The sequence below is a fragment of the Equus caballus genome, chromosome 1 (assembly GCF_041296265.1).
Source record: "Equus caballus isolate H_3958 breed thoroughbred chromosome 1, TB-T2T, whole genome shotgun sequence".
In the NCBI taxonomy this organism is placed as follows: domain Eukaryota; kingdom Metazoa; phylum Chordata; class Mammalia; order Perissodactyla; family Equidae; genus Equus; species Equus caballus.
In genome coordinates this window covers 8,101,479-8,122,368 of record NC_091684.1, presented here as the reverse complement: position 1 = coordinate 8,122,368, position 20,890 = coordinate 8,101,479, and the positions used below count along the sequence as shown (strand labels likewise).

The 20,890-nt window shown below is 44.6% G+C and overlaps 1 protein-coding gene across 24 annotated transcripts in view; it reads right to left on the bottom strand.

Moving 5' to 3' along the window:
• UROS (uroporphyrinogen III synthase) overlaps positions 1–20,890 on the bottom strand; it is a 41,631-nt gene that overhangs the window by 15,299 nt on the left and 5,442 nt on the right. For 8 of the 24 annotated variants that reach the window (XR_011441571.1, XR_011441592.1, XR_011441593.1 and 5 more), the window contains 5 exons: positions 17,494–17,581; positions 17,241–17,324; positions 15,514–15,610; positions 12,784–12,858; positions 3,759–4,235 (listed from right to left, as the gene is read on the bottom strand). Coding sequence is in view for 12 of the 24 variants with exons in the window: in XM_001490158.7 (XP_001490208.1) it covers positions 4,161–4,235; positions 12,784–12,858; positions 15,514–15,610; positions 17,241–17,324; positions 17,494–17,556 (394 nt within the window). In the remaining 12 variants the exon portion in view is untranslated. Of the gene's footprint in view, positions 1–3,758; positions 4,236–12,783; positions 12,859–15,513; positions 15,611–17,240; positions 17,325–17,493; positions 17,876–20,890 lie in introns of all 24 variants that reach the window. The other 16 variants (XR_011441561.1, XR_011441564.1, XR_011441562.1 and 13 more) reach the window with 5 other exon arrangements.

Here is a 20,890-nt window from a genome sequence, read left to right as displayed (position 1 = left end):
GCCTCAAATACTCTTTTAGTCTGCTTCCAAGAGCGCTTCTTGGAATCCAGAAAAGTCTCCTGGGCTTCCAGGTGAATATACTCCTCATACAGACAGAGAAGGTGGCCAGAGAACAAAGGGGGCCAACAGTTTTCATTAGCAGGAAATTATGCACATGGTGAACTCTTTTTACCCCAAATTAGTCTCCTGAACCATGTGTTTTGAACTTGAAGGTGTCTAACAGTTCTGGCTTACAACATTTCCTGCAAAAAGCCCAGCAGCGGTGGCCTTTCCTTAAGCCCAGCCCAGTTAGAGAGATGGGTCTGAAAATGCTCAGCCTCCCAACAGAGCAGGCTACAACATGTGTTGGGAGCTCGGTGCCCCTGAGGTGAGCTCTGAGGTCAGCAGGGCGCAGCTGCCCTAATGGGCCTTCCCCACAGCCCCAGCTGTCACCAAGAATGCAGCCAAACCCCGACTTGGCCACGGTGACTCACCAGCACTGACAGCGCGTCCACACCCAAATGAGTGGGATGAGCTCTTAGAACCGCTTTCTTGTTCCTGTGACTTTTTCACCTGATGAAAAACAACTGAGCATATTTTGGACCAGAAGTACACAGAAGAAGGGAAAGAGCAAGAGCCTGGGAGCCAGACAGTCCTGGGCTGGAGGCCCAGCCTGGCACAGATTAGCTCGGTTACTTTGGACAAGTCACCCCCTTTCCAGCAGTAAAAGTGAGTCTAATAATCACCCCCTTGTCACGGGCTCAGCACAGCAACGTATCAGACAATCGGAGACCACATGCACAAGATGGCAGCATATGCCAGGTGCATGATGGGCCCGCCATCGCCTTGCTATACTCAACGAACGTGTTCCCGGTGCTCTCTCTGCAGTCCTGGCAGAGACCCCAGCCATGGAGCAGGGCAGCCGTGAGGAAGGCGGTTCCCTTTCCCCTCCGATCAGATCCACCACAGCATCCCACCCTGCTCTTCCCTTTACTTAGTTTGGTGATGGCTCTTTAAGTTTTAAAAAATGCTCTTCCTAAGTTAAGGATTTGTTTCTGAGACTCTCCCACTTAAGGCACTTAAGGGATGTGCTTCTGAGACACTCCTACAAAGTCCCAATGACAATGTAAGTGAGCCTGAAGCCAGTGACTCCCCTTGGGGCCAATCCTGGTGGAAGCTGGAGCCGAGGCAGGGAGCACCGTCAGTGTTGCTGTGCCTGGGCAGGCCCCTGTGGGCTTCCTGCCTCAGATCTGGTAGGAGCCACTCCCTCCTGAGCTGCAGTGCTTCAGGGGCTTTGAAACGTGACAGTCGGTCTGCAGGCCCACGACTCTAGTGCCCACCTCCATGGCTCTCCAGCTGGTCCCCTACTGTTCCCACCAAGCCCCATTCCCCACTCCAGCCTCCTGGACAACGCTCTCCTCGCACTGCACTGTCTCTGCTCTGGCGGCTCCCTGACTGGGAAGGCTTGGCGCTCAGTAGGTGGAGGTCTTGTCCTTCCCGCAGGCTCCCCTTATACACGGCCCCTCTCTGATGGGGACGCCAGCGGGCTGTGTTCTCTTTACATACACTTTCCTGAAGACCTCGGCCTTCTTTTGGACGCCCTCCCATACACATGCTCTTTATACCACTTCTTGTCGCTTAATCCACTCCTGCCTTGTGAAGGTCACTGATGTCTATGTTGCCCCCTCTCTCATTACTCCTGATCCTCCTCCCCCTACCCCTGCGAAGGGCCTGGCACACAGGTGTTCCTAGGCAAATGTTTGCTGAACCCTGTTGGACTGTCCTAGTGTGACAGGGGAGGGAGTGTGGGGGCGGGCAGCAGAGGTGCCAATCAGTGCCCACAGGCATGACCAAGCTGCTGAAAGGGCATCTGCTGAGCTCCAGAGAGCAAAGACTCGGGTTTCCAAATGGCTGAGCCATTCCATGGCTGGAGCTTATCCTTACAAGGAGAGTGATCAGAAAAGGCCCACAGCTCTGCAAAGCTGGAGCCCAGGGAACCTCGGGAGGGCCCGTGAGGCTCTGCTCACACAGTCAGGCACATCTGCCCGTGTGCCCTGCACTGCGCCCTGACCTCTCACACCAATCACTCTCAGCTGAAGTACTGGGCAAGTACTGGGCCGGAGCTCCCTGAGGGAGGGAGCAGAGCTTGATGCCCAGCAGGGTGATGGGAGCGCGGTGCCAGCAGGTGCTGGGGCAGATCTACTGAGCGTGCTGGCCCTGGGTAGAGTGCTGGCCAGGCAGTGCTAGGTCAGCACTCCAACCCTGTCCCCTCACAGCTCTGTGACCACAGACAGTCAGTTTGTCCCCAGAGCCGCTATAACAGCAGTGTGGAAAAGAACTGTGGGCGATGATGGGAATGCCCTGGGCTGTCCCTGTGGTGCCATGAGCTACCAGTGATGGCTGAGCTTGGACTGTGCCCAGTGACTGGGGAACTGAATTTTTCATTTTATTTCATTTTCATTAATTTAATTTAAATGGCCCTATGTGGCTAGTGGCTACCATAGTGGACACACAGCTTACAGTGGAGGTGATTCTGCCTCCACGGGGTGGTGACGAAGACTAAATGAAACGATGTAGGCAGAGTGCCATGGGACACACTGAGCACTCAATAAATGCTAGTTTTCAATATTAACACAGAGTGTGTAGTGACTAAGAAAAGATAAAAAGAAATTATTTTTAAAAGAAAATTGGGGGAAAAAAGAAAATAAAATTGGGAGCTTGGGAAAAGTCCACGGAGACCCAGCAGTGCCTCCGCTGTCCGATTGCACGCTGCCCCTCCTCTGTGGACCGCTCCCCCAAGGCCTAATGGAGCTCCAGGGTCTTAGCCCGCGGTGTAGCGAAGGGCACGGGACCTTTTCCAGGACAGGCTCCCAGTGGCCAACAGAAACATACAAGCTGGAGTGCATTCACCAACGGTACCGGTTCACGACAGGAAGACTTCCTAAGACTTAGTGTGCAAATGTGCAGACTGAGAAACACCACCTTGAGAAGGAATGTTTTTTAAAAACATCATGCCTAAAATAAAACCATCCACCACTGTCCCAGAAGCCATACAAAGACCTATTTAAGGTGTTCTTTCTCCCTGCCCACCCTGACACCACTACCTAAGGGGCAGAGAAGATGCACCATTTCAGGGACAGCCTCAGAGGAAAACCTCAGGCATGAGCAGTCCACCTGGCCCTGACTCCAAGCTTGGAGACAGCCAACCCATTCCAGAAGGGGTCGGCAAACCACAGCCCCGGGTCAGAGCCCAGCCCATGTCATGTATGGTCTATGGCTGCTCTCAGGCTATCACGGGCAGAGGTTAGTTATTCTGACAGAGACCACACGGCCTGCAGAGCCTACATATGTGGTCCTTAACAGACAACATTTGCCAGTCCCTAATCTTGAGGAGCAAAATTTTGATTTCTCCTCCAGTAATATAAAGCAAGATGATGCTACTTCATCTTTTAAGTGGGTGTATGTCACACTTCTATCAGGGAGGGGTCAAAAAGACAAGGGCGCGAGAGCGCGTGTCTGCACTTGGATTAGACGTGCGGGGAAAAGAGCGCCTAAAGGGGACTGGCCCACATGTATACTTTTAGCCTTTGCATCCCTGTTTCCAAGATCTCTGCTCAAAAAATCTTTCTTCATGTGTTTGTCTGAAGACTAAAATTCCATAATTAGTTTAAGGCTTAATCCCCACTTAAGTGCCAGCACCTCTAGGATAGGGCCATGTTAAGTCCCAGTCCATATGCTGCCTGATGATGAGCATATTAGGGGGTAAGTCAGCTCGTTACCTGGGGGCAAGTTGTAGAGGAGGGAATCCAGAGAAGGAAGCAGTTCCGAATAGGAAGGGAGGAGACAAGCGACAGAAGGGAAGATACCCAGCAGCTCCTACTGCCTCCACTTCCTTTATAATCACTGCAGATGGTCTCACTGCTGGATCCATCTCCAAACATTTTATTTTGCGGTATGTTTGTGTCAAGTCCTTGGTGTAGGGGTGGAGGAAGGCTGGCTGAATCTCAAACAAGAAGAGACATCACAAACGCAAGTAGGCTGTGGTCCCAGGAGTGGCTCACGCACTGCACATCAACCAGCATCACCATGGACAACGCATCCAGGAAGTATTCCTTTCCCTCGGTAGTAGTTGTGAGACCAATAAACAAAAAATAAACTTGGGGTGACCTTTTTCTACTTACTGGAACAAATATATTCTGCAAGCTTTTCTGCATTTCCACAGTTTTCTCCTTCTGTATCCAGGCCAATTTTATTCACTGGAAAACAACAAAGAAATATAATTCTTTACGTGGTTACTAAAGTCCTTCTGTTCTTGTGTTGTTTTTTTAATGTGCAAATACAAAGGCATGTGCTTTACAAATCACACAGAGAAGGCCTCCTCTTGAAGGTGGGTTTAGGAAGGCCACAGGCATCGTGTCAGACCTGAGGGTGCTGGGTCCTGGCCCACCCATCCCAGAAGTGTGGATTTAGGAATGTACCAGTTTCTCTGGGCCCCACAGAGCTCATCTACAAGGGGGGAAGACACCAACCATATGAGACTGTTTTAAGGGATTTTATGACATGAGGAGAGCCAACTGCTGGCCATCTAGGAGGAACTCAAGAAAGGTGGTTTTCTTATCAGTCAGTCAGGAGGTGGTGAGCGTTGTACACCATCACAGGGCATTAGAGAGCCCTCATTTTGTTGGGGAGACGACGCCAGCCCCCATCTGGAAAGATGTCATGGGTTGACATGGCAGACTGAAATGGAAGGGAGGGGAGGAGAGGTTTCATAATAATCTGCCAACAGGGACCCAACAGCACCAGGATGCAGGTCATTTAGGGTGAGGGGCTGTACTAGCTGTTCGTGAAAGATTCCTATTCATGAACTAAGCAAGAAGCGACACCCAGGCTCCCCTGCACTTTTCCAGATGGGGAACACTGGCCGCTCTGCAGAGGATGCTGATGAAGGAAGGGCCCAGGGGCGGCCCGGTCAGCACCTGCTACCTGCTCACAGGAATGTGGAACTTCTCTGAGAAAGGAAGTGCTGTGGGCATTCCATTTCAGATTCACATGAGACTGGCTAATAACAAACTGTAGCTTTAACGTAAACACCATCAGCTTTTAATTTACAGATCATTACAAACGTGCTGAGTCCAAGAGAAAAAAGTCACGTGCAGCTGTAAACTTTGTTCAGGAACAAAGCCCTTGCTTCTGCTACACTGCCAACCCAGGCTGGGCCGCCCCTCCTCTGACTGCATGAGGAAGGTCTCAGTGCACCAAGGAACCCTGGAAACTTCCCGGGAACTGAACTGGGACATCAGTACTTGCAGTGAGGCTGGTACTTAATGTCGACATTTATACACATTTGTCCTAAGTAACTGGACAGCAGGAACAACGCCTAGAACACTGACTCATATACTGCTTTGGGTTCGAAAGTGACTGCCTGCTCATCTGATCTTTAACCAACCCTGTGAGCTGGACAATGTGGAGACTGTGCCTGTGCTTCAGAGAGGAGGAAGCTGGGGCTCTGAGCCGTCGAGTGCTGTCAGCTCTGTCTGCGAGGGCAGGGCAGTCTGGTCCACCCTGTAGCCCACAGAAGGCTCTCAGCACAGGTTTGGGGAATGAACGTTTGGTGTAAGGTCTCAGCCCCTGGGGACGGCAAGGCTGGCTCTGCTCTAACTCAGTACAAGCATTGCAACCAACACTCAGGCCCAGGCAGGCCCATGGTCAGGGCACAGGCCTCCTCTATGTGATGGCCAACAACGAAACTTCAAATTATTCACAACCATGTGAAATAAATCAAGCTAATCACAGACAAACCTGCCACAGAGTATTCATTACATTTGAGAGGTTAGGATAACGACTGCCACAATGGATCCAATTTTCTGGGCTTGTGTAAACCTGTGGGGTGAAATTCTCTGCTGGCAGAAGCCTATGCTGAAAAGGTACCATTTGGTAATCTAAAGGTAAAATAAAATCCTTAGTGCAAAAGCAAATTAGCGAGAATCAAGAAATGGGATTTGAAAACATTAACAAGGTTATGGATAAGATGATCTCTGTAAAGTCTTTTCCCAGAGTTAATGTGAAAACAAGGCAATGAAAAAATACTAAAAAAAATCAATATGGTATAAAAGTGGTAAAACATCTGCACGCTTCTATCAGTGGGGCACAGCGGCTTTGGAAAAATGCAGTCATGGATTTAAACAATAGCTGTACCACTTCCTAAGTGTGCGATCCTGGCAAATCACATCCTCTCTCTTAGAATCTGTTTTTTAAATCAGGAAAATGGGCTTACTAAAACCTTCCTTATGAAAATGAGAAATCATATACATAAAGTGCGTAGTGCAGGGCCTGGTGTATAACAGGGACTCAAACACAGCAGCTGTTATGAATCATACTAATAGGTGTAGATGGTAATTTGTTCCAACAGTACATATGTATACCTCATAATGAAGTTACTGACTTCTGAGTTGTTAACCGCTAAGCTATCTCCCATGGAGCAACTGGTCCGGGTTTACAAGGCCAAGCAACAGGGGCCACTTAACAGATCCCAGGCACCAGCCCTGCAATCAGATGGGGGAGGTAAGGAACCCCACCTTTGGGCAGCCAGACGGGAGGCTTTCCCTGGGGATGGGTGGCTGAGCTGCAGGAAATCAGCCTACGGCCAACCAACATGACTTCTTCAATACAAACAGAAATCTTATTTAAACAAGTACAAATCACCCAACCAGAACAACGTTCTGAAGAGATTTTATGCAGACCAAGAACAAAGTTACACAACATGTACTTTTCTCCATCAAGTAATAATAATATCTACAAAATTATGTCAAGTCACATTGATGAAGCGGCACAAACATCTCTTCTCTCTAGACTTCCACATTGAGACCCCTTGCTGTTCACTGGACCCTCTTTTCATTTCTACTTTGAGAAACATTTCCACCTTTTCTTCTCCTTGCTTAAAATGTCCAACTCTCTGGACCTGGGAAAGCCAAGGGAGGCTCTCCTGCTCAAGTTGACCAGAGGGCTCCTGGGTGCTGTAAAACGGCCCCCAGTTATCCCTGGTACTCATACCCCTGTGTCATCCCCTCCCCATGAGTGTGAGTTGGACTTACTGACTCGATTCAAACAAAAAGAAGATGGGATATCACTTCCAAGATCAGAACATAAAAAGACTGTGGCTTCTGTCTTGGGTGCTCTGTCTTGGATTGTGTCACAATAGGGGAAGCCAGCTGCCATGTCATAAGGTAGGTAGCCCTTTAGAGATGCCCATGTGAGTGACTTGGGAAGTGGATCCATGTGTCTGATCTTGGAAGCAGACCCTCCCCCAGTTATCCCTGAGATGTCTGTAGCCGTGGCCAACAGCTGGATTGCTGGTCAAAGACCCTGAGCCAGAAGGACCCAACTAAGCCATTCCCAGATTCCTGACCCACAGAAACTCTAAGATATTAGAAGTTGTTGTTTCTAGCTATTAAGTTTTGGAGTAATATGTTACACAGCAAAAGATGACTAATACACCAGGCATGGTCTCTTCCAACTGCCTCTAACTCCCTAGGCTCTTGCTGAAACTCAGGATGAACAGGAATCTTGGGAGTTCAAGCAATGCCTCTTCCCTGTACACACTAAAGAGAGCTCCTCCTGTATGTCATGTCTGGAAGGGTGAACTAAAATAGAATGTTCAAAATGTGGTTGATTGAATTTCATGTTAAGGTAGGATCTGGTTTCTCCCAAAGAGATTTTTTTAAATTGCAAAATCCCTAATTTCATCTCTTCTTTGATGATATGTTTCCAGCATTTAGAACATATCCTTTCCCTTAACAACTGAATAAACAGGGAGCAGCTGGAGGCCAATAAGAGTGATTGGGACCAAATCTTTGCTACTTGTGCCACACTTGATGACGGCCTGCTCTCAGCTGCTCTAAGTCTCAGATTTCTCATCACTGTATCACCATTTTTTCCCTCTAGTTTTTGTCTCATTTGACAGAACAGTGAGAGCAAAATGCATAGTGATAGTAGTGAAATCAAACTGAAGATCATGTGATAGCTCAAGATGTTTGTTTATCAGGTAATGTGTGGAAGTGTGAATCTGGAATACAAAATCAAAATAGGAAAATTTACAAATACATTCTATTTGATAGCTGAAGTTTTGGTATATGTCAGATATTGCCTATATTATTTTCTTTCCTCTTCTAACTCAGGAAAAAAATAGAAAAGAAAGTACAAGAAAATTCTCAACTTATTTTTTGGGGAGAGGCAGGAGAGTGGAGGTGGTTCCCTTGGCGACCAAAGCTCCAAGCCCCTCTGCCCTGCTCATGTGCTGAGCCTGGTGGTAAAGCTGCACTGCTCATGTGCTGAGCCTGGTGGTAAAGCCGCACTGCTCGGAGGAGCTGCCGTCAGCTCTGCATCAGTCTAGCAACTCCCATCTGGCCTCTTCGTCACCTTCATTTTGTTGTCTGGAAAATGTGCTTTTAATTCTTAAACTGTTTTCGCTCATACTGCATCTTCCCCCAATATTTTAAAATTCATCTGGACAAACTGAACTGTTTTAAAACAAAATTATAGGTTCTTACAATTGCTAAGCATTGTTTAAGTATTTAAAATTTTTAATGATTCACTGTTTACATTTTGTGCTTTAAAAATAACACAAATTCAAGACTATTTGGAAAAATGTAGACAATATTAATAAAATTATAAAAACCAACTATAATACCACCACCTAGAGATAACTATCTTTAATATTTAGTGATTTTCCTTTATGTTTTTTATTCCAGTAAAAATAGATAATATAAAATTTACCATTTTAACTATTTTTTAAGTATATAATTCAGTGGCATGAAGTTCAATCACAATGATATACAACTATCACCACTATCCGTTTCCAACTTTTTCATCATCCCAAACAGAAACTCTATACCCAATTAAACTCCCATTTCCCCCTGCACCAGCCCCTGGGAACCTCCACTGTACCTTCTGTCTCTGAATTTGACTACTCCAGGTGCCGCATATACATAGACAGTATTTGTCTTTTTGGGTCCAGCTCATTTCACTTAGAATAATGTCTTCAAGGTTCATCCGTATTGCAGCATATGTCAGGATTTCCTTCCCTTTACGTCTGAATGATATTCCATTGTACGGACAGACCACATCTTGTTTATCCATTCATCTCTTGATGGACATTTGGGTTTTTTCCACCTTTTGCCTGTTGTGACTGATGCTGCTGTGAACATTACATACACAGACACTTGTCTGTTTGAATCCCTTCTCCTTTTAGGCTTTTTTGGGGGGAGGCGGAAGGAAGGCTCTCTACCTATTTCAGTATCTATAGTTTTAAATTAAACTGAAATTGTATCATATCTACATTGTATCCTGCTTTTTACTCAATGTTACATTGTATTTTCCTATGCTGTAAATATTCCTCAAAATATTTTTAAAAGACCACATAGCCTCTCCCTTTCCCTTCTCTTTTTGAACAATTCAGTCCTAAGGCCATTAGGCAGGGCAGAGTGAAATGAGTGTTGGGTGTCAGAGACCAGGCAGAGTGAGGAGGGCATCCATGTGGGGGCAGAGCCAGGGGAGGCTGGTTCCAAACGGGGGTGTTGATCAAGCAAGTAAATGTATTACCTGGGAGCCAGGTTTCCCACTGCCAGAGAAGGGAGTTACAAATATAGAAATGAAAGACCCAGTGTTACCTCAAGAAAGAATTAATTAAATGAAAAAAACGAAATGAAAGACCTAGAACAAACGCTGTAGTGCTGGACTGGAATTGGAAGTGGTGGAGTGAACCCACGGCTTTTAATATAAACAGATATACATATATAAATGTAGATATATAGAAATGGATATGTGTGTGTATAAAATTACGATTCCCCATCTCTGTCTATTGAAAAGGCCTGGGAGCAGTGAAGCCCAAGGACAATGAACACACTGAACGCCCACATCACGTCTTCTAAATACCACCCTCCACTAAAAGGAACCGGGGCTTCCTAGAGAAAATGACTGATTTCAGGGCTGGCACAGGGAAAGTATCAGACAAACCTGGAACATCTCTTTGTGCCAGAAAAGACATGGGGTCAAAGAACGATGGGGGGACATGTCAAAAGGACACAGAAGAAACTTTGAAGTGGTTGCCACTGGCCACATCAGGGACAATTTCAACAACAAAATAAACAGACAGTAATGGATTATACCCTATTAAAGAAAATAGGAAACCAGGAATCTATACTGATATAAATAAATAACCTAATAAAATGAAAGTGTGATGAAGAATAGGTTATTAACGTCAAAGTACCTCCTCACAAAATACTTATTAATTTTGAAACAAAAACAGTAGCTTCACTGTGGAGAAGCCTGAGAACACCACCTAAATCAAGGGGCCACAGGAGAACCACCAGTAACGGGGCAAGTCAAAATGAGGCACTACTAGATGAGAGGCAATGAGAAAAACACAGCATCGCTTTTGTGATATTCCTGCCAGGGATGTACAGCCTCAATGAATCCAATCATGAAGAAAAATCAGACAAACCCAAACTGGAGGACCTTCTACAAAATAACTGGCCTGGACTCTTTAAAAGTGTCAAGATGGTGAGAGCCACAGACAGACTGAGGCACTAGTCCAGCCTGCAAAACTAACTCATAAGGACAACTAGGTGCGAGGCCTGACTTTGAACTTTATCCTTTTGCTACAATAGATATTATTGGAACAACTGATGAAGTTTGAATGTGGCCTCAGAATTAAGAGGTCGTAATCTATGCACGTTAATTTCCTGACTTGGCTAGTTGTGGTTACAGACAAAAGTGCCCTTGTTTGTGAGGAATATACACTCGACTGTTTGGAAGTGGTGGGGCATCAGGTTGGTAACTTACTATCAGTGGTTCAGGAAAAATTGAGTTCTTTACAGTGTTCTTGCAACTTTTCTACAAGTTTCCTTTAAAATAAAAAAATATATATATGAAAGAAGAAACTACATAATCATCATATAAAGGTATCATAACTTATTTTACTATTCCCCCATTACTGATGAAGGAATAAATGAAAAGCAATAAGGAAGGTTAATATATTGAGGTATATGAGGAAGCCATTTTGGTTTAAAACAGATTCGGCCTGACCTTGTTTTTCCACAGTGGCCTTCCAAGGCCTGTGGAGCATGCACTGCACATCTGCTTTAAAGATTTACAGGATCCCACAGCAAAGAATGCTGCCTTTAGAGATAGGGGTGAATGCCTCCCTCCGTATCAGCATTTCTATGAAGATCAGCCTTCCCTCCAAGAAACCAGGGTCAGGCTGACCTGCTGTGTACGCAGCAAAACATCTTGTGACTGTAGTACAAGAGAAAAAGAAGTATTCCTGTCACGTTCGATGTATGTTCTGAGATGGTATCTAATCACGCTGTACCCCTCGTTTCTCCGAGTGCTTTCTTCCCTGGTGGAGATGGTACTCCTGGGCTATGACTGGCTATGACAGTACTCAGACTGACTTATGTAAGAAACTCACCTCAATTTTAATCTATAGATTGATTATTGGTTACTTGTGCTGACACTGGACATTTGGGGGCTTTCATTTTTTCACGATTATAAATAATGTTATGATATACATTACCATATTAAAAACCACTTCCTTTCTCCTATTTTGGATTATTAACTTTGGATAGATTATCAGAAAAGGGATTAGTGGACCAAAGGGCACAAACATTTTAACAGAGCTTTTGAATATGTACCAGCCAAGTATTTCTCAAAAGATGTGAATCAATTTTTAATGCCATTTAGCAATATTTGAATATATTTGTTTCACTGCACCCTTATCAGCAGCATTATATATTTAACTATTACTTTTGTCAATTTAATAAGCAAAAAGTCGTATTTTAGACTGAAGTGAAGTGTTTTAAAAAACAATGAACAAGGGTAAGTCACCATGGAATGAAAAGCTCCTGTTTTTCTTCTCCATTGTACTCTCTACTCCTACCACACTCACACTGCTGACTCTGGTCACCAAATGTGTGGGTTTTCCACACCAAGCAATTCTCCAATTCTCAGCTAGGCATCCTACGATTTAACTCAATTCTGACACTATCTACCTGAAGATAGTGTCAGATCCCACAGGTTAAGGACTTAGTCCCACAAGGCGGCCCCCACTTCAGAGACCACTTGAAAGTCCAGGTTGTCACCTGTACTTCTGACTAACCCACTGTGAATCAGAGGTTTTCACAACCCCCTCCTCTGGTTAGATCATTTGCTAGAACTGCTCACAGAACTCAAGAAAAACAGTGTACTAACTATTGCCAATTTATTACAAAGGACATTTCAAAGACATAAATGAACAGCCAGCTAAAAGAGATGCATAGGGCAAGGTATGGAATGGGAGGGATGTGGAGCTTCCATGCCCTCTGCAGACGCACCACCTTCCCAGCACTTCTCGGTGTCACTGTCCATTTAGATTTTTATGGAGGCTTCAATACATAGCCATGGCTAATGAAATCATTGGTCACTGGTGACTGATTCAACCTCCAGCCCGTCTTCTCCCTGTAGGTGGACAGGAGGCACAGGAGGCTGAAAGTTCCTACTCTAACGACAAGACTGGTTCCCCTGGCAACCAGCCCTCAACTTTAGGGGCTTTCCAAAAGTCACTTCATTAACATAAACTCAGGGGGAGTTGAAAGAGGTTTGTCATAAATAACAAAAGACACCTTCATCTTTCTTATCCACTTAGGAAATTCCAAGGGTTTTAGGAGCTCTGTGCCAGGAACAGGAACAAAGACCAAATATATATTTCTTATTATAAATCACAATCTCACAGTCATTTTTAGGTGTTTTATTTTTACCTTGATTGCTTACCTAGAGAAGCAGTAGCATTTCCAACGACATACACGGACTTAGCGTTCCATTTCTCTCTCAGAGACTTTTCCCAGACTGTAACACACAAAGTTACACGTGAGCTCCAAATACCAGAGGGCCATCTGGACCGCTGCCCAGGCTGCCCGTCCGTCCTACGGAACTGCGGGTGAAGCTAACCAGGAATAACCACATAAAGAACAGCACCTCAAACTCAAACTCCATTTTTATACTGCTTACATTCTGCAGGCAAATTTTAAAAAGTTACTTTGGTAAATGTTTCAGCATGCCTTGCTTGAAATATCAAGTCATTTCCACAGTTGATACTAGAAGCATTTTTAATGTGTACTAGAAAACAAACATAACTCGAAGCATTCAGTTGCATACTGATACTAAAATTAAAAAATCTAGACTTTTAAAGAAAAAGTCACTGGTCATTAAAAAGAGGCAACTTAAATGTCTAATAAAGAAATACAACTGGTTTTATTTGAAACATAAATCTGAAAGCTGTCAAGAAACTGTAATATCAGATAAGAGGGCTCATCTATCCATTGGGTCAAAGTAGAGATAATAAATATCAGGTTCATAAAAAATACAATTTAACAGAGAACACTACCATATTATGGCAAAAAAAGAAACATCTTTAAATATGGATTAAAGAAATACAGAGAGAAAACGAATTGTATAAATATATCATAAGGCCACCAGGTGTTCAATATCCTTTTAGAAAACAAGGAAATACTAGTTCTTCCTTCTAAAATCTGATTATGAGCATAAGTTTCCCTTAAATTCAATAGTGTTCATCTACCCTTTACACTCCTATGGGAGATATCCTTCCAGACAGTCATCAAAGATTGAGTTTCACCTTCTTTCCTTTCCTACCGCACAAATGTAAATAATATTTATTTAAAAATTATCTGTATCATGTGAACAAACCACTCTCCAAGCCCCACAGCAGGTAACGGCTGGAGTGAGCCCTGGACAGAAGCAGAAAGCCTGACTTCAAAGCCAGCCTCTGCTCCTTAACTTGTGTATGTTTCTGGGCAAGTCAGCTCACCCACCTTGTCTGTTTCTCCAAGATAACTGGGATTAACTACACCTCTCCTGCCTATACCATAGAGTTGTTGAGAGTCAAAATAAGAAAATATATGGGAAAATGCTTTTTAAGCTGTAAAGCGCTATAAAAAGTTATGGTGTCCATTCTGGAGTTTTCTTCCTTTTCATCATCTTCATCCTCAAATCACATACAGAAGGAAAAATACAATTGTAAGACAAAGACCTCTGAAGCACCACTGGGAGAGAATACATATGCTTCTCCACGTCGAGTTTTCTTTCTCCATTTTGGACATAACAGTACTTCCTTTTCTGAGCTGCCACACTGACTGGACAGCACAAGTCCTCATCCCTAAGAAAAGCATCAGAGTTTCTCTTCAACAGGGGGCAAATGTATATATGAAATCACTGAGAGGGTGATTTTTTTTTGGCTATAATGCAAGCCTAATTAAATGTAAAGGGAGAGAATAATAACCACTCACCACTGTCACTATTCAGTGCCCACCATGCGCCAGGCAATGTCCTGAATCTTCTCTTTGAGATGCAGACTCTAGGTGGAATCATAAATCTGCGACTTGCAGACCATGTGTTCTGGAGAGTTTCATACCCTCTGCTCTTCAGGCTGCTCATTTGTCAGTGGAAATACTAATTGTACAATCTCACAGGTAAAGCTTTGCGGACCATGTCTCGCACAGAGCAGGCCCTCAATAACTTCTGGCTAGTAGTAGGAGTGATGATCCCGTGATACAGATATCATCGTGCCCACTTTACAAACAAGGAAACTGAGGCTAAGCAAGGACAAGGAACTTGCCAAGGTCAGAATGGCCATCTGAACCCAGGCCTAACTGGCTGCAAAGCCCTTCTGGTAACCACCCACACCGCTGCCTTCACTCGTTAGTATAACCGGAGCTGCTTAGGCCTGACTGAGTGGTTCCATGGCCTTAGACAAGTGCTTACTCTTCCCAAGCCTGTTTCCTTATCTGTAAAATGAAGACCACAGTATGTGTGCCCCTGGCTAGTTGTCTAGGATTAAATGAGATAATGAATGTAAAGTTAACATAGAACCTGGTATACAGAAGACACTCCAAAAACGTTAGCTATGAAGCTGTTCCATCGAGCAGACTAAGGTGGTTGTTCAGCCTGAAACCCGGGCTTTGTTCATCTGTTGTGATGGAGAGAAAGGAGGGAGGCAGGAACCTCTAAGAGATGATCATGTCCCTAGGTGCCTGGTACAGCACAGACCGTTTTCTCATCTACTGGTGGATCTTCTCGTCATCTCTTTGAGGAAAGAGACTGGCGCTGAGGTACTCTGAGGGGAGGTATAACTACCTGGCAGGTGAACATCCATCTGGGAGTTTAGGTGGCAGCACTGGCTCCTGTTTCCCAGGGCAGTACCTGTGACATGGCACCACTAAGTACTCACTCCATCAGAACACTAACAGGTTAACATGTCATTCTGTGGGGGATGCTAAGAAACAGCTCATAAGAAGAAAGCTCATTTTCTGCTCCCTCCAAAGGTTACACAAATGTGAAGTAACTTGGTACCTAAATACTTTCTGAGCTAAAAGTCATTGCAATTTTCAAACCAGAAGTGCAGCTATTTCTGGAATCTAGTATCACCAATGGGAGAACTCAGAGTACAGAAAAGTCCAGTGGAATCCACAGCAGACCCACCCTCACCTTCAGTTTTATTGTCTTTCTCTAAACACAGCTCCACTGCTTCCACTGCTCGGGGGCTGGTAAAAATGAGTCCCCCATAGCCTTCCGGATGAGACAGCTGCACACGAAACAACAACAAAGACATATTATATGACGGTTGAGTTCAACATTTCCCAGAATCCCAATGCTTTATGAGAGTAGTAGGCAAACTAATTCCTTCCACCCACCCATCCCTCTGTCCATCCACCCATCCATCCATCCACTCAACACTTATCGAGAGCCTACCATGTGCCTGGAACTATTCTAGGCCTTTGAGGATGGGCAGGAGAGTTCATTATTCATAGCATTACAGTCTAAGGGAGAGACAGGCAAGCGCAGTGTAGGGTGGTGGGTATAACTGGAACAGGGAGGGGCAGTGTGGGCTTGGTGGGGTGTAGGCAGGAGGGTAGGCTTGACCTGCATCTGGAATAAAACTGGAATTTTCAAGGGGCGATATCCATGCTGAAGCCCTGATTTTCAAAGATAATAATGATGATAAAATCTACTGAACATTTATTCTGAGCCAGGCGCTGGGCTGTTTTATACATACTCCTTCACTGAATCTGCGAAAGGCCCCTGTGAGATGGGTGGAACTGTTCTCATCTCATAGATTAAGACAGAGGCTTGGAGAGGCTAAGGAATGTGCCCAAGGTGAGCAGCAGAGCCAGGACTCACGCACATGCCTCTACGATTCCCCAGCCGAGCTCTGACTCACTTGCTACATAATGGAGCTTTACGGAGAGAGCTCAGTTCTGACCACGAGGTCCTAGAAATGATCTCAAATGATGAGCTCTCTGATTCCCTTTTAAAGCAATTTATAGAAGAGAGTGCCAATTTGGGCCCCTCTTACACAGTTCCCTCACCATGCAAACGCCGTGCATGGGAACACAATAGATGCCAAATCAATGTTTGTCGAGTAAATTATTGAATGAATAATCCAATAGTCAGCTCAAACCGAGAGGAGAAAACAGGAAGGCCTTCCTTTAAGAGCGATAGGCAGGGTTCCGATGTACACAGAGGCCATGGAGCCCCGTGAGCAGGGCTGGACACCCAGAGCCATGAAGCCACCCTGGCTCCTGGCCCATGTGCCCAGAAAGGAGCTCCAGGGAAGACACCTCAAGGCAGCTCTGCTCCAGTGACTGAGTGCATACGGATTGGGGTGGCCTAGGCCCTGAATCTTTACTCTGAAACATCTGGAAGGCTTTATTGGGATTGTCTCCAGCAACATCTATCACCCCCACACCTGGCAGCAGAACTGAAGCTGTGAGAAGAAGTCCTGGTCTTGAGTCCTAATACTGCCTCTTATTTGCTGGAGGCCTCGGCCGAGTAGCCCAACCTGGGGCCTCAATTGCTAAAAGGGAAAAAATAACACCTGTGCTGCGGTTCTGGCGTGGTCAGGGCAGCGGGTGGATTAAGTGAGAGGATGAATGTGAAAGGGTCTGAGCTGCTGAGAGCAGGCAGGTTTGGGCCCTCACCACGACCTGGTCTCCTGGGCCTCCTCACAGACCCCACCTCCAAGTCGGGGTGCCTTCTGGAGGAGCCAGTAGAGGCAGCCATCTCCTGGAGCCAGGTGAGGCCGTGCAGCCCTTGTTTTGAAGTTTCGTAGTAAAATGAGGGGTTTTACTTCTGGCTTGAGTTGGCAAGAATTCTACAGAAATCAAATGTGTCTCACTCAGAAATTATGGTGCTCAGACACGGACAGACCTTACCTTCTCTGAGAAACTGGGAAGAGACAAAAACTCAAATGATAAAACAGGGATCAAAGTGGCTTCAAATCCATATAATCCTAATTCCTGCAAATAAAAGAATATAGTTCCGGATTGGCCAGGGTTGTTTGGAAAATAACGGAAGGGTCACATTCACAACTCACTCTGCCGTTCCTCAGTTTCAGCAGATGCCCTTCCCCTCACTTTGTTAGTAAGCAGCCCTGTGCTTTACAGTCCGGGAGCCCCAGGCACTTACCCTGATGTACGGGTCCTGGCCACGGTCGTCCTCCTTAGGGTCCTTCAGTAAAAGAACCTTCATGATTGCCTGGCAGTCCTTAAGGGTGCTGTGACAGAGCAGGGAAGGAGATCTTCATTAGGTCTCAAAGACTCTTCCTGCACAATGTCAGACGGGATGGGAGGAGCACGGAGAAGAAGGTAATCAAGTGCAGGCTGATATGGCCTCTCCCTTGCACACAATGACTTAGCGTTTATGGGCTCCTGAAGACCCTGTCGCTGATAAGGCCAAGGGACAGCATGCTGGCACTTGGTATCACTTGGAAAGGCAGATGAAAGTCGTCAGGGAAAGCCCGTGTCCTAGCCAAACATTTAAGGCTCATGGAAGAGACGTGATGCAACTTCTGGGTTGTACCAACAACAAATAGAGAAATGGGCATCTTATTTTTTAAGGAAATAAAAAAATTATTACTTCTATTTCAAGATAAATACACTAAGTTGCTAATAAGCTCTTTAGGAAATAATTATATTGACTCTTTTACTCCTCAAATGATGTTTTATAAATGCTGTCAAGTATCATGAGACAATCAAAAATTTTCTAACAACCTGGAAAACAATTTGTTGATATGTATCAAAAGTCTTATGTACTTCATACCCTTTCTTCCTATAATTTCACTTCTAAGAATAAATACTAAGGCAATACTCATAAATGTGTGCAAAGATTAACATAAGATGTTCATCCTGGTACTCGTATTTTTTTTATTACTAAGGTATAACTGACATACAACATTTTGTGAGTTTAAGGCATACAATGTGTTAATCGGATACATTTATATACTGCAATATGACTACTGCAGTAGCATCAGATAACACCTCTATCGTGTCACATAATTATCATGTCTGTTTTTTGGTGAGAACAATTAAGATCTAGTCTCTTAGCAGCTTCGAAATTTATAATACAGTATTGTTGACTATAATCACTATGTTGTGCATTAGATCTCCAGAACTTATTCATTTACTAGTTGCAAGTTTGTATTCTGGTATTTTTTATAATTGAAAATACTTGGAAACAGTGTCAATGTCCAACAATGAGAGAATGATTAAATAAATCATGGTATAGTTATATGAAATTATTAAATATTCATTAATAACTAATCAAATGGATTTAATCACAAAACATTAAGAAAGGCAGGGATCACAATCACATAAATAGTATGACTTTATAGATTTTACATATACATGAAGGAATATGCATTAAATACTAATAGTAATTATTTCTGGGTGGTAGGCTAGAGTGATTATTTTCTTCTTTGCCTCTTTCTGTATTAGCCACAAATTTTTTACAATAAACATCAAATTCCTTTTGTATCAAGGGCGGAAAAGCACATATAACTATCCCAAAGGCCTCAAAATAAATGCCGTGGAAGAACTGCAGAATAAACTCTGCTTGAAATGCAGATTATCCTCCTCTGAGTACCATTAAACCTACCAGTGTGTTACTTAATAAACACTATACAGTGGTTGATAATAGTCAAACAGAGTATACTGTTTGAAGCAGAAATGTGTTAACTCTGGGAGCCATTACTTACAAGTTATTACAGAATATATTTGTGGAACATGGTATCTATGGTTTGTCTTAGGAAAATTTGGTTCTAAATGAATTGCTTTGAATCTAAGCAACCAAACCTGGGTGAACAAATAATAATTATGAAATCAAGTTCTAATTATTGCTGCTGTCAAGCTGTTAGCTACAGAGACTGGGGATTTGGGGAAATGAGCAGTATCATTTCCACCATTTCCTGAAGTGACTCGGAATGTGTTTCACACAGAAATTAGGAATCTATCTTTCTGCAACAGTCGCTCTTATGTGTCAGCCTGGCTAGGCTACAGTCCCCAGTTACTCACAAATGCCAGTCTAGGTGTTGCTGTGAAGGTATTTGGGTCAGCTGGCTTTCAGTAAGAGAGTAGCCTAGATAAGCCGGGTGGGCCTGACTCAGCTGCTGGGAAGGCTCTAGAAGCAGAACCGAGGCTTCCCTGAGGAAGAAATTCCACCTATTGATTCTGTTTCTCTACTTGAACCCTGACTGATACACCTTCCAATCTGGGAGCTCCAGGAATCTAGTATGTCACTGATTGGCAGGTAAAACGGCATTTTCTGCTAAAGCATAAAACTTTCTGGGGCACACAAAGCAAGCAACCATTGTGGGGATTAAAAAGTGGTCCTTGCTGTTGGAAACAGGCAATCCTGCGGCCACAGACCTCTGCTCAGCCCTACCACGTCCCTGCCATGGTTCCAGGCTCTGGGATACAGATACCCACGTTTTCAAAGGCTATGTTAGTATTGCTTTCAAATACCAGGTGCCAATCCAACACAAAAGTGTTTCTATCGAGTTCTCAGGCAGTGACACCCAGAATGTCCCTCAGGGAGATTAAGTCTGCACTATTCATTGGGGGAATGAGGAAGTACAAGTTCAAGCACTACTGAGTGCCATGAGGTGATATTGTAGAGGTGACTGGGGTGCTGACAGCTAGTTACCTCTCCAGGGGCACCTCTCTGAGAAGATGACATCTGAGTTGAGATCTGTGACAATAACTGTAAGGAGAAATGAAGGAGTGACACCTGAGTTGAGATCTGAGTGACAACAGCCATATGGAGAAATGTTCAAGTGTCAGAAAGGGGACTGGGGTGTCCCCGGGAGAGAAGGGTAGGTGTGGCTCAAGTGGAAAGGACAAGCTGGATTTTGGATTCCATGAGAAATGGGAATCCACTGAAAGGTTTAAGCCGTTCACCTGGATGAGATGGGATACCACTGGAGGATTATGAGCAGAGTGGCATGCTCTGACTTATATTTTAGTAGGAGCACTTGCAGCTGTGTGGAGAAAAGACTGAAGGTAGAAAGGAGCAAAGACAGGGAGGTGACTCGAACAGTGTGAATAAGAGATGATATGGGGTTGGACTAGACTGGTGGGTGAAGTGGGGAAAAGTGATTGCACTTGGATATATTAGGAAAGTGGAGCCAACAGCATTCATCTGGACTGGACACAGGGTAGAGAGAGTCAAGGATGACCTCAAGGTTTGTAACCTGAACAACTGGAAGAATGGGAGGTGTGTCAGGAGAGGGAGAATGGGAGTGGGGACAAAAGGTTCACGTTGGACATACTATATTTGAGAATGCCTATTCTCCAACAACGTGCCCCAGCCCATCTGTGTACTATGAATAGGTTTACAGGTGTGCCTGAAGTCTTGAGCCTCTCAGCCCTCGGGGCAGTAGGGTAGGGCCCAGCCAGAACCACATTGCCATTCTCACCCACCCACTCCAGCCAGGGTTGGCTGCCTTTAGCTGTAAATTATAAACCCCCATCTATTTACTGCAATGCACTGTATGAATATTATCATTTCCTAGGTGTGTCATAATGTT